The 25704-nt window shown below is 55.1% G+C and overlaps 1 protein-coding gene across 4 annotated transcripts; it reads left to right on the forward strand.

Moving 5' to 3' along the window:
- The first annotated feature begins 5591 nt into the window (after nt 1-5591).
- C26H8orf58 (chromosome 26 C8orf58 homolog) lies at nt 5592-25681 on the forward strand. 4 transcript variants are annotated; one of them, XM_073324787.1, is made up of 8 exons: nt 5798-5863; nt 8369-8444; nt 13361-14040; nt 17988-18152; nt 18551-18749; nt 19413-19525; nt 20251-20369; nt 21654-22773. In XM_073324787.1, the coding sequence occupies exons 3-8, from the start codon at nt 13483-13485 to the stop codon at nt 21754-21756; spliced, it is 1257 nt and encodes a 418-aa protein (XP_073180888.1). In that variant the 5' UTR covers nt 5798-5863; nt 8369-8444; nt 13361-13482; the 3' UTR covers nt 21757-22773. The 4 variants fall into 4 exon arrangements, with proteins under 4 accessions (XP_073180887.1, XP_073180884.1, XP_073180885.1 ...); XM_073324786.1 differs by lacking the exons at nt 8369-8444; nt 21654-22773 and adding an exon at nt 22945-25681 and having other exon boundaries at nt 5592-5863; XM_073324783.1 differs by lacking the exon at nt 8369-8444 and having other exon boundaries at nt 5593-5863.
- The last annotated feature ends 23 nt before the right edge of the window (nt 25682-25704 follow it).

The raw sequence follows: 25704 nt of genomic DNA on the forward strand, positions 1-25704 counted from the left end.
GGCTCCCCTAGGTGCTGAGGGGCACTGGATACATTCTAGGCCCTTCCTGGCTTGTTTCCTTTTCCCCACAGGAGAAAAAGTGAGGGGGTGGCTGACCCCTGTCTGGCACCTCTAGCTGGGTCCATGGGTCTTGGTCTTGCCCATGAGTGGCATGCTGGCTCCTCTCCTGTGCCCCACAAAGGGAGGGGCCCATGGGTCCCTGCCTCACACCCTAAATGGATGTGGTGGGGAGGCAGCTGATTACATGCCAGTCAGCCTTGGAGGGGGAGCCAGGGGCTAGTGGATTCTTGCCTCGTGCCTCGAGTGGGATGCCAGCACAGCTCCCCATCTGCTTGCAGCTTCTCTGACCTATGGGCGGGCAGGAAGCAACAGCTCTGCACCACCTTGGGCCTCCCCACCTTGAACCCCACGTTCTATGGCACTCGGTGGCTGGAGGAACCGGCCCCTCCGTCTTGACAGCTTCTTAATGGCGCCCTGATCGCTCCCTCCCTGCTGAGGCTGCACTGCTGGGCTAAGGGGAAGGGCTCCATGGCGGGCAAGAGAAACAAGCCCCCAGAGTCTCACAGGAGCTCGGGGCAGCATCACACGGAGCCATGGACCTTGGCGTCCTCGTGGCTACGGCCACTGGAGAGGCCGCCTGCAGGCCCCTTCCCCCGTGACTGGTGTGGACAGCAAGGCCAGGGCTGCTGGACTCCTGGCCTGGCCTGAGGGAACTAGAGCAGGGAGGCTGCCTTGGAGGGGCTCCATGGCCCGGATGTGCTGCTTGGGGGGAGAGGTGGGCCACAGCGTGAAGGGCTAGCAGGACCAATGCTGAGGAATGCGGGCTGGGAGACGCAGTAAGACCTGCGTGCAGGTCATGGTTTCCTGGGTGCTGCATGGGGGGGAGGCCGTTGCTCCTTGGTCTCAAGCAAGAGGATTGTGGGGGCTACTTCATGGTCCCCTTCTGTTTACTGAGGCTGTAGGGCACAGGGGCCCCTGTCCAAGCCCCATTGCTGCAGAAGGGGTGAGGGCCCTGCGTCTCTTGCAGTTGGCAAAGAGATAGTGTCCTGTGTCCCTTCCTCCTTTTTCACTTTTCTTTGGCTCCTGGGGGGAGTCAGGGACACAGGTGCTTGGGGCAGCTGGGGATAGCCAGGACTGGATGTGTTTCCCTGCCCTAGGAGCAGAGTGGGGGGCTACTTCCTTTAGCGCTGGGAGCTTGCTGGGCAACAAAGGCAGTAGGCAGGGACTGTGCCTGTGGGGAGCCCTGGGCACCTGTGCGATGCCTGCCAGGGTTGGCCTACATCCCTACCCCATGATGGCTTTTTTGGGTGGTGGGCCCGTATCTGTGCATGCCTGGGTCTGGCTCTTGTCTCTGCTCCTGAGGGACAGCATCCCCCCACTTCAGTGCACAGCCTTGGACAAGAGAAAGCAGGGTGGAGTGGCCAGGCCCGTGGCTAGATACACCTAAGACAGGAAACAATGCCCCTAATGAATTAAACATCTCTTCACCCCAATAACTGCCCCTTGTTTGCATCTGCATAGGCAGCCTGCTCTGTTTGTCTACACCCGCCCCCAGCACTGAGCCCTGACTCATGACTGCAGGGGTTTGTTTGTGGTGCATCTTAGGAACTGGCCAGGATCTAGTTCAAGGCGTTGGATGAAATCTCATCACCCCCTTGGACCATCTCCACAAGGCCCCCAGAAGCAATGAGCCAGACTCTAAAGTGTCTGCTCGACTCGCCACAAGCACACACTGTTTGCCCTAAGCAGTCACCACCCAGGAACCAGCAGGAAGCTAAGCAGCTATTTACCTTTTGACACCTAATTACCTCTGAGTGCAGCAGGCCTTGGGAGGGATTAGCTGAGGGGCCTTTTGTTCCCTCGCCTCTTCACCTGCCCTCCCCTGCACGTACCTGCACATCAGCACATACACACATCACCAGGCGCCCGCACCTACCGGCATGCAGAAGCGTTTGCATGCCTGCCTGCATACATGCTCAAATGCATGACCTTATACAGCCGAGAACACATGTACATACGCATCTGGGCAGGCACATGTCAACACCCAGGGCCCCCACAGGCCTAAGAGCACACACGCAACATGCATACCTGGAGACATGCCTGCAAATATGCATGTACATCCATGTTCCCTGCACACACATATGTATGTTCATATATATAAAATATACACACACAAGCCTGGGCGGGCATACACCCTATAGGTCTCTGCCCCCTAAGCCCCTGCCAGCTGGATCTCAGAGCACTTTACAGACCAATGAGGTAAGCCTTGAAAACCCCCTGTGAGGAAGGCAGGTATTCTCCCCAAAGAACAGATTGGGAAACAGGCACAAAGGGAAGTGAGTTGCTCCAGGACCCAGCTCGAGTCAATTTCAGAAAGGGGGGTACAGAATCCAGGACTCCTGATTGCTACTTCACCCTTGCTCTAACCACTTGATCACATTCCCTCCTAGGCCCAGCAATAGAACCAAGGAATTCTGCTTTCCAGATCCCTGCTTTATACGCTAGATCTGGGAGAGTTAGGAATAGAACCCAGGCCTCCAGGAGCCTAGGCCCGCTCTGCACACCCGGCCACGCCCCTTTCACCGACTATGAAGTGAAATGGTTAACACTCTTGATAGGTCTGTGAGCTTTAATTAGGCTTCCACATTAACACTCCATCAAGGAAATTCCCATCTTCTCCTCCTTGTTTTCCAATCTGTCTCCTGATCCCACCAGCCCATATTGGCAGGGCTGGGCTGGGCTGTCTATTAGGGTGCAAAAAACCAGACACTGTCCTGGATTTGAATGTAAATGCTGAGAGTCCGACAGAGAACAGTTGAAAAATCTGGCTGTGTGAATTGTATTATTGTAGCTGATGGCTCGTCTCACCTTGTCCATGTGCACAATGAATGCCCCCTCCTTCCGAGTGTCTGCAGCATCCTGCAAAGTGTGTGTGTGTGTAGATATAAACACACAAATAAAATAGTCATCTGTTTTCCAAGGGAATTGTTGTACCTGGCTATTTTCTCAGGGGTTACAATGAGTTCAACCCTGGAGCGGCAGCCCTGCCGCATGAAACCTGCCGCTCCGTAAAATAGATGCTGCACAGGCTGGGGCAGGGCAAGCATCCTCCATACACTGCTGCCCTTCCAGATGCCTCAGCCCTGCACTGGAGAGATGGGGAAACTGAGGCAAGGTGGAGCCATATGACTTGACTGAGGTTGCAAAACAAATCAGTGGCAGGGTAGGAATAGGTTTCAGAGTAGCAGCCGTGCTAGTCTGTATTCACAAAAAGAAAAGGAGGACTTGTGGCACCTTAGAGACTGACAGATAGTTATAGGAATAGTTGGCTTGTCATCTCTTCAGGGCAGTGGTTGTCTTTTTGTTCTGTTCGTGCAGCGCCGAGCACAAAGGGAGCTTGCTCCCTTAGCCACTACCCTGAGGAATGAAGTCCTGGGGAACCCTGCCTTCTAGACTCCCCAGCTCTAAGCATTGGCCCATACTCCCAGCTAGGAGGTCTGACTCCTAGTTCCTTTGCTCTAACCTTACTGCTCCTCAGTGTTTTGTTTCATTATTCCTTGATGGCTGCAGGTGAGCGCCAGCTCTGAAATAGCAGCGTACCCTGGGCAGATGCCAAGTGGAGTTCCCTGCTTTAGCTGCTGGTTAGGACTGGAGCTCCTTCCTTGTCCAGGGCACGGTCTAAACTGCTGCCTAGAAGGAATTAAACGCCCTAGTGACCCCATATCTGCACTCAGCAGGGGCCGGCCCTGAGCTGCACTCCTCACCTCCTGCCAGTGCATTGCCTGGGCTGGCTGAATGACATCCAGCCAGTCACCTCCCTTCCAAACCATGCCTGCGGGTGCTTGTGCTCCAGGCTATGCACTTTCCTCTTGGCCTGCCCTGACACCCAGTGCCACAGGGCGAGCGTGACGATCCTCAGTGAGCTAGTTCCCGCTCCTTCTTCTTCGTTCTGCTGCCTGCGGAGGATATCAGTTCCACCACGGAGCTGTGAGCCTGGCTGCACAGCTGGCCAACACCCCCATCAATGCCTTATGCAGTGCGAGAGAGACCCTGGCATGAGCCTGGTGCAAGGCACCAGGTTGCTGTCACCTCCAGAACCTGCTTGTCCAGAGCCCTGCGATACTGCCTCCTCCTTGCACTGGACAAGCTGCCCAGCCTTCAGAAGAGGAGGGGGAAACTGGATGATGGCGGGGCAGGGTGTTCTCTTTAACTGTGGAGGCCTTTCCAACCGTCATCTGTCCTTGTGGCATCAACTGGTTCCTTTTTGCAGCAGTGGGCATTACCCAAGGGTCTCTGCCCTCCTGGGTCTCCCCCGTTAGCTGATCTCCTTTTTCACCCCAGTGCCACATTCCCTTCTTCCCTGGGCCTGGGGGCCAGCCCCCAACCAGGCACAGCTGTTGGCATGACGGGGGTTAAATGCCCTGCACTGTTAATCTTCTCTAGGGAGTGGATTAGGAACCTGGCTGGCTGCTTTCCCTGTTCTTAGAGAGAGACTGAGAACCTCCGTGAGCCAAATTTTTCAGGGGATGACAGAAACCTTCCAGTAATTTTGTGTGGGTGGGTCATTTAATGAGAGGAGCCTGTGGAGTGAGACGCAACCAGGCAGGTGGCTGGTTGAGGGGAACAGGATGTTACCACACGTCTTGAGATGCAGATATTTTCTGAGCAGTAGTAGCCCTGCGGGGAAATACCCAGCCTTTGGTTAGGACACAGGAGGGGCTACGTGTGCATGCAGTTAATTTCTCCTTACAAGTGCATTGATTTTTAGTTGGAGGATTAGGCCTCTTAAGTGCTGGATGAAGGTGATTAATCTAATCAAAAGGATTTCGGTTCCCAATCCCCATTTATCTGTGTGAGGGCAGCTGTGGGTAGGCCTGACTTCCTGTCTCTCTCAATAATAGCAGGTGCCCTGAGCCCTGAAAGGGATTTTCTTCCTTTTACAGGTGTAATAATTTGTTTTTCCATTCCTTATCCCTGTTACTCCAGCCCCTGCCCTCTGTTGGGAGTGTAGACTAGGGGTTAGTGTGAGCTGGGTTCTTCTCTCCCTAACTCTGCCACTGAATTGCACTTTGGCAAGTTGCTTCCCCATTCTGTGCCTCAGTTTTCCCGTCTCATAAATCGGTGCAAAGGGCATCATCTCAGGAGGAGTGGGCCTTTAGATCAGACTGTTGCCCCATCAGGTTAGGTGTTGGGCTTCATGCTTTGGGGGAAGGCAGCAGCTCCGAGCCAGTGAGTTAGGTGCCTTTGAGGATCCGGGCCCAGATGGCTGTAGTACCCTCCCTCCTAAGCTGGGCTTTATACAAACCACCCCCTCTCCGTGCCCGTGGGGGATTAGCTCCCTCTGCCTCTCCTGGAGAGGGGATGGGACACCAGAGGTTTCGACAGCTTTATGACGAGTGATTTATTTCCCCGTTCACAAACCAAAGGAAGAGTTGCAGCAAAGCACACCGAGGGCTGGCTGGGCAGGACTCTTCTTTTTTGAGCCTTTGCTTAGGGCGTGAGCTAGAGATTTTCTCCGCACTCCCCTTCCAACCCCCCCGCTGCTCATCAACACGCCCCCCCCCCTTCACACCCCTTTCTCTCCGCCCCTCCGGCGGGGGGAGCCGTCCTCTGGGAGTGACCCAGCCCTGGCAGACCCCTCCCCGCAGACCGCGGCCAGGAGCCCACCGAGGGGGGCCGGGCTGGATCAGGCAGAGCGAGCGCCCGGAGCCTGCGGCACGCACCCGGGGCAGGGTTGGTGCCTGGCCGGTGCCAAGCGCACAAGCCCCGCGAGGGGACGCGCCGGAGCCGGTGTCCGCTCAGAGCTGCGGGGAGATGCTGAGGAGGCGGCGGGTCTTCGCCGTGGAGCCGCTCTGGAGCCGAGGTGAGCCCCCGGAGGGGTGGCTGTGGGTGGTAGCCGCGGAAGGGCTGGGGACGCCCTGGGCTCTCCGCTCCCTTTGCGCTCCGGGGCTGGGGCTGGTTGGGCTCTCCCGTCCGTGCGCGCAGCTGGCCTAGGCGTTCCTGCGCCGCGGACAGGCGCTGAGCTTCCCCTGCCTGCAGCCGAGAACGGCCCCGGTTCTCCCCCAGACCTCCCCCTCTCCACCGGGCGCTCTCTTCTTCCCCGCGCCTCGCAGGGGGTCTCTGTGTCCCCTTGTGTCTACGCCCAAATGCGCCCTGGTGGTAGGGAGTGAGTCTGCTCCTGGGTCCGTGGGGTGGGGGGCTCCCTGCGCCCTGCTGCGGTTCCTGTTTCCCAGACTTTCCCTTGGCCCAAGTCGCCCCTAGGACAGGCCCTTGTTTCTGGGCGCCTTAGGGAAGGTTCCTGCTCTGGGTGCCTTGATGGGTGTCCCATTTCTGGGGAGCTCGCTGCTCTGTGTGGGGCCTACACGCACCCTAGGGCGCTCCCTGCTCCCTAATAGGTGTTAGTAGGCTTTGGATTTGTTTGCCATTTGGGCTCTATGCGATCCAGCCCAGGCAAACAAACTGCCCCAAGGCCCAATGCTCCGCACTGCAGCTCCCGCCCTTTGAGGGAAGGGGCGAAGCGAACTTGCACCGGGATGGGCTCCCTCACTTCTGACCTCCCCAGCACAGGGGACTCCTGGGCTCGTGCCCTTCTGGAAGGGGCTTCCGGAACGCCAGTAGGTGCCAGCCCTTTCTGCAGGAGCTCCCTTGGAGGGGGGATGGATGTAGCTACAGCACACAGACCGTGCTTCCTTCTGCGGTTCACTCCCTCCTGGGCTGCAGGTCTCCAGGGTCAGCCCTGACCATGGCTCCGGTCAGCGGTTTAGCCCACAGCAGGTGTGGCTCCATTGGGCGAGTGCACAACTCTCATGCTTCCCTTTTCCACACCAGAATCCCCTGTTACACAGAAGCATGTTGGGGACCCCGCCAGCCAGCCATACGGACAAGGAGCGTAGCTGGGGACCTCTGGAGCAGAGAGGGTACCTGCACTTTGCACTGACTGGGCTGCTGTTCTTGATACCTGATGTCAAACATGGCCATGTCTGTAGTGCAGCCACTATCCAACCTGCTGGTGAAACCGGTTTTCTGAACCAGTTTGGCTGTGTGCTGGTGTGGACCTGGCTGAGCAGTGGAGACTCAAACCAGCCCCTGTCTGTGGCTTTGTCTGTCCCACCAGGACTGCTGCCCTCCAGTGGAGATCACAGCAGAGTCCCATGAGGAGCAATAACACTTGTTCTGCTCTGTGATTGAGTCCCAGAACAATTCCAGTGGGGCTCAGTCTTTGGGTGTGGGGTTTCCAGCAGGGGTCTTGGAGCCAGGATTCTTGGGTTGTGTTCCTGGTTCTTCCAGTGACTTGCTGTTTGACATGAGGGGGTGGGGGTGTCGGTCAGTCTCCCCTCTGAGCCTAGCTCTGAGTTCAGCCCTGCCCTGTTTCCCCTGTATTATTTTGAACCCCATTTCCTCTTCCAGACTGGAGAAGGGGACTCCTCAGAGGGGTGGGAAAGACACAGCCGTGCAGGGAATGGGGTTAGGATGCAGGAGAGAGGGAACCAAAAACCATTCACAGCGAGAAGCCAGCAGTGAGTGGGGGCTGTGTACATGCCACACCTATGTCCAAGTGGAGGTGTGCCATGGACAGCTGGCTCAGCTACATGTTGGAAGAGGCTAGCTGGTTTGGGATTGGTGATGGAACAAGGAGACTTTCAGCTCTGGTTTCTGGGATCAAATCCAGCTCAGATCAATAGTAACCGAAAGCCCCAGTTCAGCTACCAGTAGCCACAGCCGCAGACTAAGGCGAAGAACTGAGCAGGCCGTCCATGCAGGCTGAACTCCCTTGGAAGGGGGTTCCTCTTGGTCAGCACTGAGGTATGTTGGCAGCGTGGACATGTGGAGAGGGCTTACACACCGGTTACTGGTGCTGTGCCTGTCCTGGGAATAAGGAAGTTGGCAGGGCTGCACTAGCATGAACATTAAATATGAGCATTAAATACACGTGCGCACGAGACTGGGAGGGTGGTAAGAGGCCCCATGTATCTGTTATAATCTGTTCCCTCTGGTCTTTCCTTGTAAAACTACCTTGTGTGTGTACATTCCACCCCACCTTGAAACTGGAGGTGGAGTTAACAGTCCCTGCGGGCTGATGGAAATATTTGGGAATTACTGGAATTGGTATAAAAACGTCCCTGCAAGGTGTGTTTTGGCCATTAATTGCAAAGTTGTTGTTTAAAGGAAATGGGGAATGCTGCAGATTTAACTGCTGCCTATCTGATTGGGCATTAATCTGCCTTCCAGTCCTACATGCATCTGCCTTTTGGTAGCATGTGCTGTTTAGGTATCTGTCTTGTCTTGCTTAAAACCAATAGGCTATTGATACTCTGCAATGTATGGTATGAATGAAATCTTGGTCTTGTGCCACTTCTGTTTTGGTCAGGATACTTCCTGGAGTGTGAGGCAAATGTGGTCTAGTGGACCGAGTATGAAGCCAGAGTCCAGGAATTCATGAGTTGGTGCGTGACCTTGGGCAAGTTACTTAACCTTTCTAGTATCTCTCTTTTTTTACATGGGTATGCGCTTAGCTGAGCTGACTCACACCACCTTGTGAGTCAATTATTGGTGACGGTTCATACATAGCTCTGGCACAGCCAGATGCATCTTCAAAGCAAACTATTGCAGTAGGATTGTTGCTGTATGATTAAATGCATAAAGCACTAGCTGAGATGCTGTCTCATAATGGGGGGCAAACAATAGATGATGTGGTTGTGTTGGATAGTCTGTGTGTCCAGGCGTGGCCCTACATCTTGGTCTCCAGACACAAATCCCGTCTTCCCTGCCTGGGAGGATAAATCAGCCCAACGCAGGGCTCTCCGGAAGGGAGAGATGCCCTCCCATAAGACCAACCCTGCCAGCCACTGAGGTCCCCGAATCTGGGCTCTGACTCATTCTTTCTCCAGCAGGGATGGAAAAGGGCCTTCCGTTGGCTGACACAGCCCATGCCCGACCCATACCATGACATGCGCTTGACCACAGCTAGCTCCTACGTTTCACACTTAGGTGTCAATAAAGCTAGGTATCTAAATCAATGTTTAGGGCTTGTCCACATGGGGTGTTGTCCATTTCCAATATATCCGGAATTGAGTTAATTTGGCATAAATCTGTCCATACATGAAGCTAATCCAGAATAGTTAATCAGATTTAAATTCATACCCTTCCTTCGTCCAGTTTAGCTTTCATGTGTAGACAAACCCTGAGTGATCTAACCCATTTTTCAGACGTTCTGAGCACCTGCAGTGGAAGCAGGGAGCTTGCCAGTTCTGGAAGATCCAGTCACTTACTCAGGGTCCGAACTGTTGATCTAACTTTGTAGCTTTGTGGATGCTCAAGTTTGAAATGTTGGTGTCTGTGTGGTTGTGTCTTTCCACTTCCTCGGTCCAGATTTAAGATTTGTTCTTAGTTCATAGGAATCGTAAGAGTAATCTTTTGCTTAAGGAAGGAGCTGAAATAAGGGAATTGGGGGAGCTTTGCTTGTTAAAACATCTCTGGCTGTTGTGTGTGGTTAAGGAGAGGTGCGTGAAATAAACTGGTGTCCTAGTAGAAGCGCGGTCGGGAAAGTAACTGAAATACTTTCCTCGTGGATTGTTTTTTCTAAATGGACAACCTACCTTCAATTCTCAATGGCTGAGGGACAATCTTCACTCATTGCTATATTTGCTTTCCACAACCAACTCTCTGTTTTACTTTTCATGAGTGATGTACCCGAATGCTTGGCTGCTAATATCTAAACTGTATTCTTAAATTTATTCACCTACATTTGGTCATTGCTGATTATGCACTGTATGTATCTTATGACTTTAAAAACAAACGTTGTATTTGTGGATAATCTAAGCACTACACCCAGATGTACAGACACTCTTTACTTAACCTGTGTACTGTATCATTTTTTAACACTGGCTTTAATAAAACTTTTAAATCTGAAATCCATGTGGCTGGTTGGTTGCCCCAAAGCCACTCTTGAGCCCTAAACCACCATATTGGCCCATGCTTGGGGTCAGTGGAAAGGTTTCTTAACGGATAGCTAGATCGTAGTCCATCTGGAGGGCTTCCTCCCTTGTGGCACCTGGGGGCATGTGCAACTGCTATCACTTGTGACTCAAAGCCTAGATCCACCTGTCTGGCAGCGTGGGAATGAAAGCTTGTCTGTCTTGTCTTGGAGGATCTGCTTTCTGGGCCCCTCCCCCTACTTCCTGACACTTTCACACTGGGGGTTTTGGGCACCTGCGATGGGAGGAGATGTGGGACTGCAATCTCCGAGTGAGTCTTGCTGGTTACACTGGGTGCAATTATGTCCGGTATTGCAAGGTGATGGCAGATGCATTCCTGCCTGTGTCTCACATAGATAAGCAGTTGACCCAGCTATCTCACTGCTGGGCCCTCCCCAGGCTATGCAGCATCCATAGATTGGGGAACTGAGCCCAGCCCTGCTGCATAGATAAGTGTAAGCTGTCTTTGGCCTCTAATGTTCCCAGGATGCCAGAGAGGTGGAGAGGGATGGTGTTGGTTTCTAGAAACATTCGCGCATGCCGTGGTAAGGGTCAGGCATGGCGCTGTGCTGAACCCAGTGTGGGGCATGGGCTGTGTCAGCCAATGGAAGGCCCTTTTCCATCCTTGCTGGAGAGAGAATGAGTCAGAGGCCAGATTCGGGGACCTTAGTGGCTGGCAGGGTTGGTCTTATGGGAGGGCATCCCTCCCTTCCTGAGAGCCCTGCTTCGGGCTGACTTACCCTCGCAGGCAGGGATGACGGGATTTGCCTCCTTGTGGAACCTGTTAACGCTGCTGTGAATCGTGCTAAGACAGAAAATATCATTGCCTCTATATAAATCCATGGTACACCCACACCTTGAATACTGCGTGCAGATGTGGTCGCCCCATCTCAAAAAAGATATATTGGAATTGGAAAATGTTCAGAAAAGGGCAACCAAAATGATTAGGGGTATGGAACAGCTTCCGTGTGAGGAGAGATTAATAAGACTGGGAGTTTTTAGCTTGGAAAAGAGGTGACTAAGGGGGGATATGATCGAGGCCTATAAAATCATGAGTGGTGTAGAGGAAGTAAATAAGGACATGTTATTTACTCCTTCTCATAAATACAAGAACAAGGGGACACCAAATGAAATTAATAGGTAGCAGGTTTAAAACAAACACAAGAAAGTATTTTTTTTCACGCAGCACACTGTCAACCTCTGGAACTCCTTGCCAGAGGGTGTTGTGAAAGCCAATACTATTACACGGTTCAAAAGGGAGCTAGATAGCCATTGATGAAGCAATCCTCCATGAATCTATTAGCCAGGATGGGCAGGGATGGTGTCCCTAGCCTCTGTTTGCCAGAAGCTGGGATTGGGTGACAGGGCGTGGATCACTTGATGATAACCTGTCTGTTCGTTCGCTTTGAGGCACCTGCCATTGGCCACTGTCGGAGGACAGGAGGATACTTGGCTTGATGGACCTTTGGTCTGACCCAGTGTGGCCGTTCCTATGTTCTTTCCTCCTGGCCTCCACAGGATGGTGCTGGGCTCTGTGTTGCTGGCGGGTCTGTTCCCTCTGGCTTCCCTGCTCAGGCTGGGGTATGTTGTCCCTAGTCGGTGCCCCTAATAGCTGTGGGGAGGGTGACGTGTGTGTGCTGGCGATGAGGGAAGTATAGAAACAGGGCTCTTAAACCCTGGTGCCTGCCGAGAGCGTGAGGAGTGGGGCAGGGAGACCTGCGTGGAGCTGGGAGGTTACCCCTCCACGCAGCAGGGCTCTGGTGCCCAACTGAAAGCACTACCTGTGCCCTCGTGCCAGCTCCCTTGCCCGGGCTGGGACACACTTTACCCGCTCATGGAGTGACGGGGTGAGAGTGGTGGTTTCAGCGGAGCCCTGGCTCGCTCAGGGCCGAGGAATGCGGTTTGGGCCTGGCGCCAGGAAGGAGCTGTTTACAAAGCACCTCAGCAATGCGTTGCACAAAGGACCTGGGATCTGGGTCGGGCCCCAGGGGATGTTTCCAGGGAGACTTGGGATGCGCTGGGCTGTCAGATGCAGGCTTGGCAATGGGCTGCAAAATGCAGATTGAATCCACCCGTGGGGTGTAAGAACTTGAGGTCAAAGGATCCCAGTTCCTAACCCAGCCGCCAGGGGAGGGCTGGGGTCACCGTGTAGAGAGATGGATTCAGCTTCCAGGGAGATGGCGAGTGACCCTCTCTGAGCTGCCCTTGCAGAAACTAGATCAGACCTCTGTGTTCTGCGGCCAGGGGCAGGGCAGGATCCGTCCCTGCTGTCCACTCCAGTCACAAATGCCCCAAACACCAGCAGCTCCCATCCCTCTTGGAGAGGGTCCGCGTTTCCTGATAACGCTTGTGCCTCTCGGTCACCTCCCCCAGGTATTTGTAGACAGTTACTGTGTCCTCTACCCCTAATGCACACGCCTCCCAGAGCTTCATGGAGGGTTGTGCTCTAGCTTGGAGCTCCCAGGCCAGGGGAAAGGAGCGTGACGCAGGGCAGCTTGGCCGAGTGGCGCATTCAGTCCCTACGCCCGGGTTTCCCTGGGAGGCTGGAAACCCGGGGGATGGGTGGGGGATGGAGGAGGGGGAGCCTTGTGTCTTCACAGTGGTGTGTTTCTCTATATCCAGCAGTCCCAAATTATTCAGCAGAGGGCTGGGACTGGAAGTGCATTGGCGGAGCTGGGCGGGAGGCCCAGAAATGGACTAACAGTGTGGGGGGGCGGTACCTGGGGTGCATCAGCAGAGCTGGAACGGGGAGCCCAGAGCTGGAAGATGAGGTGTCTCAGTAAAGCCAGGTGGGAAGAGCAGGGCAGAGCTGGAGTCCGTCGGCAGAGTCGTGGGAGCGCACCGGGCTGGAATAGCTGGGGAGCCGTGGGCCAGGACTGAGGCGCTGGCAAAGCTGTGGGTCAGGATTCGCAGCGTGGGGTGGGGGGGACTTGCACATGGCTGACCGACTGGTTCTGGGTAGAATGATGCTTTCAGTGAGCGCTAGATTGACATATACCTCGTAAAAGGAGGGGAGGGGAGGAGGACTGCAGTGGCTGGCCCCTGATGTCCTAAGGACTACACAGATGCACGTGCTTGTCTTTACCCTTTGCACAAACTTCCATGGTGAACTCTCCCGTCCCCTTCCCCCCATGCTCTCTGCAGCATTTCTCCCTGAAATGCCCCGCCCCCCTGAATCACCAGGAGCTGGGTTGTTCTCCTTGGTATGCACATGGAGCAATAAGGGATAGGCATGGGGCAGGGAAGAAGGCTGGAGTTGGGGAGGGCTTGCCGGCTGGGCAGGTACCATATTCAAATGGCCACAGGTAAGGAGAGGACAGGGCTGCGGTTCTCTGGAGGAGGGAGAGAGACAGCCTCTCTGACAATGCATCTCTCTTGCCTCGCAGATGGCGCACAGAAGCCCTGGGAGAGCTGCGTGGTGCTAACCTCGGCCAGCATCTACCGCAAGCTGCAGGAAGCCTCTGGAAAGAGCACGGATCCTGCTCCCGAGCCACAGCGGGGCAGCAGAATGAGCGGTGAGCTGGGTTTATGGGACCAGGCCGGGTCACCGACGGAGCCTGACCTCCCCCAGCAGCTGGGCCTCTTCCCGAAGAGCGGGCGGCTCCTCAAGTCGGAGTCTGAGGACTCTGGGGTGGAGATGGCCGGCAACGAGAACTCGCCCTCCACCCCACTGGGCTCAGAGAGCAGCTTCTCCCTGGACTGTCTTGATGGCTTCCAGCCCTCCACCGCAGACTCTGCTGCCAGCGACCCAGAGGAGGGCTGCCCCGAAGCAGAGGGGCCAGAGGAGCCAGAGCCTCTCCGGGAGCGGGCCTACCTCCGGAACCTGTCGGTCAGCAAGAAGCTGGCCCAGGTGATGCAGCGCTCCGGGAAGCTCCATGCGCCCAGCCGCTCTCCCAAGCCACTCGGCCGGAAGAGCCTGAACCTGGTGGACTTGGAGCTGTTGGCTTCCTACGGCTTGCAGGAGCTGAGCGGTCAAGGTGGGGCTGCAGAGGGGCACAGCCAAGCCCTCTCCGGCCGCCGGAGCCTAGAGGAACAGAGCACTGAGTCCTGTGGGGAGGAAGTGGAGGTGAGTGCCAGGAATGGGCTTCCTTGTGGTTCAACAGGGGCTAGCCAGGGTGGAGAAGAGGGACAGCTTTCCCCCTCCTTCCCAAGATCTGTTGCAACTGGACTGACTTCCAGCAGGTGTGGCCTCCTCTCTGGGGCCGAAGGGTTAAGAGACGCCGTGGCTCAGCATGGAGCGGCGTCCTCATGCCGATGCCCTAGCGTAAAGGTAGCAGCAGCTGAAAAACAGCTCCTTGGGGCCCTGGGCGACATGGTCTGGGCACAGGCACTGCTGCGAGGAAGCCCGCGTGCTCTCTCCCCTGCACTGGGGGCAGGGAAGACGGGATGGCCGTCACCCCCCCTCCCTCGCCCATCTTGCCGCAGGGAGGGCGGGGCGGTTTCAGATAGGGAAACGCTCCACATTTCCATCCCATGACACAAGCGCGTGTAAGTGCCTCTGATTAGATTGCGGTGTCGTCACCGCTCCTGTGATGACTAAGCCGGGATGCTCCAAGTGGCGTGGGCAGAAGCTGGGCTGGTTGTCAGTAGAACTGAGCCAATAACTGACTTTCCAGTTTGCTGGCAGTTCGAAGAGTTGGAAAAAACATAGGGTCAAAGGGAGGTTTGGTTTTGATGTCAAGGTTTTTTATTTTTGAAACTAAATGGAAGGAAATTTCAGGGAAAAAAAGTCGGTTTGAATCAAGAGACAAGGAGGGGGAGTTAACATCTTTTATTGGGCCAACTTCTGTTGGTGAGAGAGACAAGTTCTGACCTCTGTAGAGCTCGTCTTCAAGCTTGAAAGCTCCTCTCTTGCCCCAACGGAAATTGGTCCAATAAAAAATATTAGCTCCCCCACCTTGCCTGCCGGTGTCTCCCCTGTCCTGGGACCCACGTGGCTTCAGCAACACAGCAAAACAATTTTCATTTGAATCATTTTGACTTGTTGGTTTGGAATTTTGTGGTCCGTCTCCCCATCCGTTGTGTTCCCTGCGGCCCCCTCTCCCACCCCACAAAAAATCACCACCACCCCCGCCCCCACACACCCCAATTCAGGGAGCTGTCTCGGAGTTGCTGAACCTGCATGCTCCACCAGAAATCAAGTTTTGGCCAGCTGTAGTCATGAGGTTTCACCCGGCTCTGATGTAAGAGTGTCCTGGTGATTCCTGACCTGAGATGCAGTACCCTCTGGTCACGTGACCTCGGTTCTCTTTGGCATAGGGGCAGTACCAGCTCCCCCAGGATGGCAGGGCCCTGCAGCGCTAGCCTGTGGGTCACTGAAAGGGAATTTGCTGGGATCCTGTCTGCTCCTGTTGTCCCCCCAGCTGCTTTGCTGATGCACCTGTCCCTCTCCAGAGCACTCATTCCGATGCCATGTGCTGGTCCATGCAGCGTGACTTGCTTGGTGCATGCTTGCAATGGCTCGTTAGGGCTATTGCTAGTGAGCTGAGGGATAGAGCTCTTAGGCCTTACATCTGTGCCTGGCTCTGCTGGGTTAGTGGCGGTGTGGGACGAGGCTGGCTGGTCCCATCTCCTCTCACTCCCTCCAGGTGGGTTGGATCCTCCTTTGCCCCTTAGAGGTCCCAGGTTGTCTGTGGGGCCTGCCCACTGGACAGAGCCCTCTGTGGATGCTGTAGTCCCTCGCCCGGCATGTGCTAATAGACAGTGGCACGTTGGGGTCATCCCCTGCACTGACTGCCAGGGTGAGGGGCAGCTCCTACAGGCTAGGTCGGGGTGGCTGTGGGGCCAGGAGCTTGCGGCAGCACTAGAGAGGAAGTTTCGATGCTTGGCCTGAAGCTCTTTATAGCTTTTGATAACCCGTAACTCTCCTGGGAGATCCCGTAACTCTGCTATGGATGAGGAAACTGAGGCCCAGAGAGCCAAAGCAACATGCCCAAGGTCTGTAGAAGAGGAATGGAACTTAGGACTCCCAGTCCCTGGCTCTGTCCCCTAGGTGGTGGGGGAGAGTGAATCGCCCATCAGCAAAGAGCTTAGGAGAGGACGGGAGGAAAATATTTCTGTGGGTGCACAGAAAGGAGTTCCCTCTGCTGTGAGCAGGCAAGGTAGGGCGTTGTGATGTGAAGAGCGGCTTGGCAGGCAGCCCATCGCAGCTGGAGAGGGGCAGGAATGCTGTGGGCGAGGGCCTTCCTCTCCTGAGCCAGGAGCCTTAGCCGTGTAGAGCTGCCACTCAATGAGACCCACCCACCCTTGGGCTTCGAGGGGCCGGGAGACCACTAGGCCGAGCGGACGAGATCCGGCATTGCCAGATGGAGCAGCCCTCCTGCCGGAACTCCTCCATTCTCTTCTCCCCTTTGCTCTGTGGGGCAGCTCTCCAGCCCCCTGCTAAGTAGTTCCCCATGCAGGAGTGGCTCCATTCAATGCCTGCCCAGCCTGAGACCCCCCACTTCCAGCAGCTGAGACTATCCAGTGTCTGGGACCAGTGGTTGCCTTCCAGGGACTGGGCGACCGGCATGGGGGTTGGGACACAAGGAGGCTGGGTAGATACGGAGAGGCCCATTGTCTCCCCGCAACCCTTTGGACTCGAAGCATAGGATCTGTGGGGGTCGTCTGGGCTTCCCTGTCTGGGTTGGTCACTGGCCGGAGCTCTGGCCTGTCACCTGGCGACCCCAAAGCTCAGGGCTGCAGGATCGATTCCAGGGGTTGGTCCAAGGGCCAGAGGCCAATGGCAGGGTACAGGTGCCATGCGGACAGATAGGTGCTGGACCCAGTGACCTGAGATGGGATTGCCTGGCTGAGAAGGGCTGTTGGGTGGGGAAAGGGCTGCTGCTTCCCATCGGCATAACAGGGGGCTTGTACTCCCAGCTGGTGTGGCAGCAGGCAGGGCACTGCTGTGAGGGAAGTTCACAACCTCCCCAGCCAGCAAAGGAGGGCAGTGACCTGAGGGAATGTAACCTTCATAAGGCCCCAACCCCAATTACACAGTGACGTGTTTAACCACCCTCTGAACGCAACCTGTCCTCTGCTGCGATGTGTCTGTCCACGGCTCTGTCCCTCCCCAGTGCAGTGCATCTGTCTGCTGCTCCATGCCTCCCTGCTGGGAACGGGGAGGAGGTGTAAGGCTTGGGTGTCCCTGTAGGTCCCGGAGCGATGGAGCTGGCAGAGTCCAGCCCCTGCAGCTTGGCGCCTTGCTTTTGCTCTTAGAACTGAATAAGCCCTGAGCCCCACCTCCTCTTGGATTGTCCTTGGCATAGATCTGATTCCCCACCACCCCAAAAAACAAAACAAAAAAACCCAACAAACAACTCACTCTGCCTGTGTGAGCAGCGGGATGGAGCCAGCCTGCATCAGGCATAATTGGAGATGCCCTAGTTTCATAATCTGGTTTAACCCCCTTAAGCTGCTGCTATCTCTCTAGCTTCCTCTCCAGAGCGTGTGGGGCTGGGGAAGTGCCAGCAGTCGGGGGGGCTACAGAGGATGGATGTGGGGGAGGAGGAAATCTGCCTCCTCTCTAGCTAGGAGCTTCACTCTGCCTCGGCCCACTCCTCAAGGGTGTGGCGTGGCGTGTTCACAGCACAGACCTTGACGCTAACACGGTGGGAGAGGCTGGAGGTGGCTGCATAAGTAATTCGCATTGGTGCGGTTCCTGGGGAGGCCAGTGTGGGATCTGGGAGCCAGGAACTGATGCAGGGGGTAATTGCAGTCTGAACACAGCCCCTGTTGGGAAGGATCTGATCTGTCCCGTCCGGGTCCCACCATGGAGATCGTCCCCAGCTGTGTGTTTCCAGTGAGCTCCCCCTGGGATGGGTCCCCCTGTAGGGAATAGCCCCTCCATGGACCTCTCCCGAGGATACTGCATTTGTTTTTGGACACCTTGACCCCTTGCAAGACGTTGACAAACTTGGGAGGAGCAACAAGTGCTGCCCTGGCTGGAGTAACTGAGAGCTGCAGGGCGTGCCCTGTCCCCCACGCTGCTCCGTGTCCGTGCCTGATGCTCTGTGCTGTGTGATCCCCCAGGTGCGGAGAGACCCCTCTTTAACCCTGCCGGGCCAGGGCCTGCGCTACCTGGAGCACGTCTGCCTGATGCTGGAGAAGATTGCCCAACTGCAGCAGGCCAACCTGCAGCTCCAGCAGCAGCAGAAGGCGATGGAGAGCCAGCTGTGGGGCCAGCAGGCTGAGAACGTAAGGCTGGCTGTGCGGGGGGCACAGGGGGTGAGTGTGGCTAGGAACCAGGGTGGGAGTGCAATGGCCAGGTCTTTCCATTCCTTAAGGAAGGAGGAAGGGAGGATGCAGCTGCTTGTCCAGTGGTGCAGCACCCCTTTCTGGGGGATACACCTTGCAGTGTGATCCCCTTGGAGGAAGGTGGGGTGTGTGTGTGGGGGGGTCCTCTGTCCTCTTAGATCTCCAGCCATGGTGGGGCTTCCTTAGATACTCTTGAGGAGCTGGGGGAGGTGGAAGGGGAAGGTGGGTCTTCCCTGGGCTCTGGGATTCCTCTCGCCATGAGGGTGGGAATGACTAGGGGTCTCCCCACCCCAGTCCCCACAGTAGCTTGTTTCACTCCATGCATCCTCTCTCCCTAGCAGGCGGTGCCCCCCGAGGAGAAGCCATGCAGAGCCCCAGAAGAGCGGGGACTGTCCGAGCCAGACCCAGCACCTGAGAGCAGGGCGGAGGTGGAAATGCAGGAAGAGGATTTGCCTCTGGACTCTTGGAGGCCCCACCACTTCAGGGCGCGCTCGGTCTCAGACACCGGGGTGCTCCAGGACCTGACCAGGAGCTCAGGTGAGTGAGCCCAGCTCGAATAGCAGCCCCAAGGCCCAATCCCTTCTCCTGCGTGTCCTGGCGGCTAGAAGCTCCTGACTTGTGCCAGAGTAGGAGGGTGGGGCGGAAGAACCCTGCCTATCCCTGCACCCCCAAAATTAATGAGACCCATGCTGTGCAAATCGAATGTCCTCGCTGGGGTGGCTCATTCCTTAGGGAAGGGGAAAAGGCTGCTGCTAAGAATTTCTCCTCCCTCCCGTGAATATGCCCCCACGCACCCAAACTTTCCGATCTGGCAGCAGCTCCCTCGGATTCCCCACTAGCCAGTTTTCTCCCTGTAGAGCATGCCCCGTGCCCCCTTGGGGCTGGGTGTGCTGTCCCCACTAGCCTGGGGAGAGCGAGATCCCTGACCAGGAAGTCTGTCTGTCTCCCATCCCCCCAGGCAAATGCCAAGCACAGGGTGTCTGGCATTAAAAAGGCCTGGGCTCTGAAATTAAGCTTGAGGAATGATGACTGAGGCTTTTCCCAGGTGGGTGTGCAACTCTGAGACCATTCAAGCAGGGAGTAATGACCCCAGGACTGGCCCTGGTGCTAGATGGCCTGAGTTCTCTCCGTGGGGTCGCATCTGGGCTGGTTGCTTTAACTCAGCGGATAATGAATGCCGATGCTGTCTCTTCTCTGCAGAGAACAAGCCGGTCTGCTCCAGGAAGACGGCAATGCACTGCGTCAGCTCACCCACCCTGCTGGATCAGCCGGACTCGGGAGCCCATACCCTACCGCCAAACATGAGACCCAGGGTAGGTTTAATGCCCTGTAGAGCAGGGACCAGGGGGAGAGGAGGGAGAAAAGAAGGATCCCCTACGAACTCCATGTGAATCCTCCTGATGCTGAGAAGACCCTGTACGTGCATCTACTTCTGGTGCCCTTCTTTGCCTGTGCTGGGCCAGCACTTACCCAGTGTGTCTAACTCTGTTTGCCAGAGGCTGGGAATGGGCTACAGGGGATGGATCACTTGATGATTCCCTGTTCTGTTCCTTCCCTCTGGGGCACCTCGCACTGGCCACTGTCGGAAGACGACACTGGGCTAGATGGACCTTTGGTCTGACCCAGCATGGCCGTCCTTATGTTCTGTCTCTCTGGGTGCTGCCTGCTAAGTTGTTCCCCAGGTGAGAGTAGCGCAGTGCAATGCCCGCCCAGCCTGAGACACCCCCCAGCCCCGCCCCTGCTTCCAGCAGCTGCAGGGGAAGTGGCTTTTTGGAAGTGCTTCCTGACAGCCAGCAGCTGAGACACTTGGTTCCCCATCCCCACCGCTCTACCCTGGAGAGGAGTTTGGGGTTCCTCTGCCCCTGCCAGAGGGAAAGCCCTTCTTTCTGCCCTGTCCACGTCTCCCGAGGGAGAGTTATCCCTGAGAACAAGGACTGGGTGTTTGGGTGCCAGGACTCTGGCTCGCCCCTACATGGCAGGAGAAGCTACTGCCCTCGCTCCTGCCTTCCCTCACCGCTGCCGTCTCTCTCCCTCTCAGAACGACCGCTCGCACTGGGGGAAAGTCAAAGTGCTGATCAACAGGATCACCAGGAAATCCATCCGGGCCAGCGAGCCCTCCCCGTTTGGGGAGTTGGCCGTCGACAGCAGACACTGTCGGTAAGGCTGCCCCAGCCTAGAGACTGAGTGGGGAAGAGAAGGCTGCTCCTTGTGAACAGACTGCTGGGAAAGCCCTGCAGGCCTTCACCCCAGCATGGGTACAGTCTGGGCAGGCTCCCCCTGGTGCCGCTCAGCCATCCTGGAGGGAGCCCAAGGTGGGGGGCAGTCTCCATGGCCCACTTGATCCTTGGCCTCTCTGCTGAGGATCCCAACAAGGGTCCCAGGTTGTCCCGTCTGTGATCAGAATTTACAGATTCTAAGGCCAGAAGGGCCCAGTCTGATACCAGTCTGACCGCCGGCCTAGCTCAGACCAGAATAATCCCTAGAGAAAATCTCTTTAAAAAAAAATCCCATCTTGATTGGAGAAGTGTCAGTGCTGGAGAATCCACCACGGCCCTTGGTTAGTTGTTCCAACGGTTAATTACCCGCAAGGTTAAAAATGTACCCCTGATTTTCGGTCGGAATTTGTCTAGTTCCAACTTCCTCTGCTGGATGTCAAGAGCCCAGTATTAAATATTTGTTCCCCATGTTGGTACTTAGACTGTGATCACGTCACCCTTTCACATGCTCTTTAAGCGAAATACATGGAGCTCCCTGAGTCCGAGGCTAGAAGGCAGGCTTTCTCATCCTTTAGTTGTTCTCGGCTCTTCTCCGTACCCTCTCCAATTTACCTACATCCTTCTTGTGGGCGGGTGGCCCCTAGAACTTGTTTCACCCAGGCCACCAAGCCATCAGCAGGTGAGAGATCCCTCCTTGGGCACCAGCACCTCGGGACCTAGGGATGGGAGGCCCCATGTGCCTTTCCCCCCCAGGAGCGCCCCCTCCTGAGAGGCCTATATATGCTGCCTCCTCCTCCAGAAACCCTGTACTGGGCAGGTGCCAGCAACTGGGACCCCAGGAGCAGCAGCAGCTGCCTGGCAGAAGGAGCAATGCATGGGGCGTTCGTGGTCTGGGGTAACTGGGTGTGAGCCGAGTCCAGGGGGAAAAGGAAGTGAAATCACTGCCCCCTAGTGGTGCAGTGCCTCCCAAACCATCTGCCTTGGGAAGGGCAATGCAGCTGTCTCTCTGCAATGGGGGCTGAGGGAGAACAGAAGGGGATAGCTGTTTCTCCCTGCCTCGTGCCTCTTCCTGCTTGTGACTGGGTGGCAATGGATGGGCTGGGATCCACAGGGCCGTGGGTGTAATTTGCTGACTGACGTGGGATTTGACGGGGAGCACGTGCCCTGGCACGGGCGTATGGTGTCCCCAGCCTGATGTATTCCACCCCCTGCTCTTCCCTGGCAGTCTGGAAGCTTCACTGGAGAAACACGGCTCCCACCCCAGGAGGAGCTTCCTGCCAGCCCTGGGGGTGAAGAAACACCGCTCGAAAACCCTCTCTGTGCGCTGAGTGCCCCGAGGCCGCGGGAGCCTCTTGGAGACAGGAATGATTTAAAGCTGCTGAGGCTTCCCTGCCGTGAACGGGGGAGCAGTATACACTCTCCATGAAGGGTCCCCTTCATCCCCCTGCCCCCTCGACGCTGGTTTGGATTTCCCAGTCTCGCCCGCTTCGATGAGGTTGATGGGATTTCTGGCTCTTCTGTGGAAAAAGGAGGGCGGCGAGGGGCAAGTGTTGCTCTGCTTCTGTTCCTGTGGAGCTGTGACGTAGAAGCCAAGCAACTGTGGATCAAGCCTGCATAGACATCTGAACACTGGGGTGCACGCTCTCCCTATTAACCCCTCGTGGTGGGCATGCTTAGGATGCCCATTCCTCCATTGAGGCAGGTCCTCAAGGAAGCTGGGTGAGCCCCAGAAGGCCTCTGGTGTCTGTTTACACACACACTCTCACTCTCTTGCCCAGCATCTCCCCCGGGTATGTTTGTCTTTAGCAGGCTGGTTCTGAAATCTTGCTACTTCCTAGCTTGCAGCGTGCTGCTGCAGATGCTAGGAGGCGCTCCCGCTGCGCTGCTCGCTGACTCACTCCCACCACCTTCATCCTCCTGTGACTGCAGGCAGCTCCAAGGCTGCTCTTGGTATCCGGGTCTCAACGGTGGGTAACAAGGAGCCTTGACCACCGGGCCGCTCTCCCGCAGACCTTAACGGAACTACGGGGCTGACCTGTGTGCAACCGGAAGTCTCCCTTCCTCCTAAGGGGATGTCCATCCAAACTCCCGTTCTGTTCAGCCCCCGTGCGTCGGCTAGGATTCCAGTGCTGGAGTCTCTGCACAGCAGTGAGAAATCCCCGGCATTGTCAAACGTGAACGAACTCCTCTGACTGCTTAGTGGACCACTACTAGCACCTGGTCAATTTGTAAATGCACCAGTGTATTTGTATGTAATGTGTTTATATGGTCTGATGGAGAGAGGTGCTTATGGAGGCTGATGGATTCTTAGACACTTAACAAAAATAAATACCCACTGAGTTTTGCATCCTGATCGGTAAAGCGAGAGGTGGGGGCATCCTTCTCACGCTCCCATGTTACTGGGCAGTCAGTTGGCCAATGGGGGGGAGTCTGTGCGTGCAGGGCCTTTCTGCGTGATAGGACTCAGGAGTACGTGCGCCGTCCTGGCAGCTTGTTGGTATCTGTCTCCCATGCAGGAGTCCCAGGATCCTTCCCTCTCGCGCTCTGGCCTGTCCATATTGTGGCGATAACAGCTCGGCCTGAGAGACCAGTGCAGCATGAAGTACCACGTGCTGCTAGTCCGGCCGAGCCAGCCCCCCTTCTCGGGTAAGGGGAGAATTGATCACCCAGGGTCACCCTCATGACGGCTTCGTGATCTAGCCATGCTCTGGCTGCAGAGGAGTCTGCGTGGGAGCGGCACTGGGGACAAATCAGCAGTGTAGCGCAGTAGGGAGTAACACGTAGTGGAAAGGTAACCCTCTCCCCACCAACAGAGGTGAGCTAAAGAGCCAGGCTGCATGGAGGACATTACTCAGGCATCTCTTCAGAGGTGATGACTAGTGCATGGAGCAGAACTGCAGAGGAATTGAGAGAAGATGCAACTGTGACCGTGCTCTTAATGCTGAATGCCCACATCGTCCAGGATCCAAGGATGTTGGGTACCTGGAGTAGGGTCATCCCCAGCACTGCCTCCTGCCCTGTACGTTCCTGTTGTTGCTTCTGTCACCTACTCACTCCCCTTTAGCATCACTGATACCTGTAAGTCCTGGTACTTAGCATTTATAGAGCACTTACCAGTGCTTTTCAGACATAAGAGCGGCCATACTGGGTCAGACCAAAGGTCCATCTAGCCCAATATCTTGTCTTCCGACAGTGGCCAATGCCAGGTGCCCCAGAGGGAATGAACAGAACAGGGAATCATCAAGCGATCCATCCCCTGTAGCCCATTCCCAGCTTCTGGCAAACAGAAGCTTGGAACACCATCCCTGCCCATCCTAGCTAATAGCCATTGATGGACCTACCCTCCATGAACTTATCTAGTTCTTTTTTTAACCGTGTTATAGTCTTGGCCTTCAGAACATCCTCTGGCAATGAGTTCCATGGGTTGACTGTGTGTTGTGTGAAAAAATACTTCCTTTTGTTTGTTTTAAACCCGCTGCCTATTACTTTCATTTGGTGGCCCCTAGTTCTTGTTTTGAGGAGGAATAAATAACACTTTATTTACTTTCTCCACACCAGTCATGATTTTATAGACCTCTATCATATCCCCCCTTAGCCGTCTCTTTTTTCCAAGATGAAAAGTCCCAGTCTTATTAATCTCTCCTCATATGGAAGCTGTTCCATACCCCTAATCATTTTTGTTTCCCTTTTCTGAACCTTTTTCAAGTCCAATATATCTTTTTTGAGATGGGGCAACCACATCTGCGTGCAGTATTCCGGATGTGGGCGTACCATGGATTTATATAGAAGCGATATGATATTTTCTGTCTTATCTATCCCTTTCTTCATGATTCCCAACATTCTGTTTGCTTTTTTGACTGCTGCTGCGCACTGAGCAGTTGTTTTCAGAGAACTATCCACAAGGACTCCTCTTGAGTGGTAACAGCTAGTTTAGACCCCATCATTTTACATGTATAGTTTGATTATTATATGTATAGTGAATGATGAAGCCTCCTGACCCACTGACCTGTACAAAAGTAACTGTAGCTGAGAGGCAGAGCAGAGAAGTGATAGAATGGAGAGGGTGAAAATGGAATTTGGTTCTTGTGCTCACATGATATATATCTACAGCAGCTGCTTGTGTGTGTGGACAGACCTACTATTTAAGGAGTCTGTTGGGATGTATGGACAGGGCAGAGACGAGGGGTTAACCTTCTTCTGGCCCCAGGAAAGATCACAGCTTCCTCAAGTGCAGGGATCTGTAAGGTAGCTGAGCCAAGTCATGTGTGGGGAAATTAACGAATTCTATTCTCCCAGCATGAGCCATGGGGAGGTGGGAGTGTGTGGCAGGGAGAGTGGGTTGGAAGGTTCTTTTAATTTTTTTTAATTTTTGTTTTTTTTTTAGACAAAGACCTGGTTGGATTTGGGCCCTGTGTAAGAGCAGCTATTTTTCTACCCTGTTTTTCAATAATCAGTACTATGCAGTTGTGAAAACTCTGCCTACTCGCTGCTCTGACAGGCTTGTCTAAGGCTTGCGTCTGCATGAAGCTTAGCCGCCACTTCCAAAGTGAGCTAGGCCTACATCTGTAAGGAGCCTGGCTAGCGAGCACGTGCTGCATTTGGATAGAAGTGGCGCTGTTATCAGTTATGCTTTCTACTGAGGAACTGGGCTAGGGGCAAAGGGGAGAACCTATCCTGAACAAAAGTGGGGAAGGTTTTAAAATTAACCACATGATGGCAGTAACGTCTCCATTATAATCCTCCATGCAGCTCCCTGGAATAGATTTGTTGTTCGAGATGCACTCCATTTATTGCTCAACCTCCTGCACGGTGAAATGTTTATCTGTTTACACAGGGAAAGGATTTGGGGCGAATTAAATACTTGCTTAAAATAAGGCATAAATGATTTCAATTAACAGGTTGCATAGGGTCCTAGTGTGATTAAGATGCAGGGGTAATGGCTATTCCGAACAGTTCACCTACCACCCCTTGCCTGGCAGGGAGTAATGTACAGGCACTGTGATTGTTAAAGCTCACTTAGACTGGGAGATGTAATGGGTGAGTTTTGTGGGGTGGATAGTGCTAGGATCCATCTGCCAGAGCTAAGGGAAAGACTGAAGTTGGGCCAGAGCCAGAGTTTAAGGAGTAAATTCCTAAGGGCCTACTGGCCTCTAGAATTAGATCTATAGTAAAGCCTGCGTGAGAGACCACCTATCACGAGCGACTACGAGTAGCGGCCGTGGACCATCGCCGCGCTCTGGCATGCAAGCCTTGGGGGAGAGGCGACCGCTTTTGAT

Source organism: Lepidochelys kempii, chromosome 26 (genome assembly GCF_965140265.1).
Source record: "Lepidochelys kempii isolate rLepKem1 chromosome 26, rLepKem1.hap2, whole genome shotgun sequence".
NCBI lineage: Eukaryota > Metazoa > Chordata > Testudines > Cheloniidae > Lepidochelys > Lepidochelys kempii.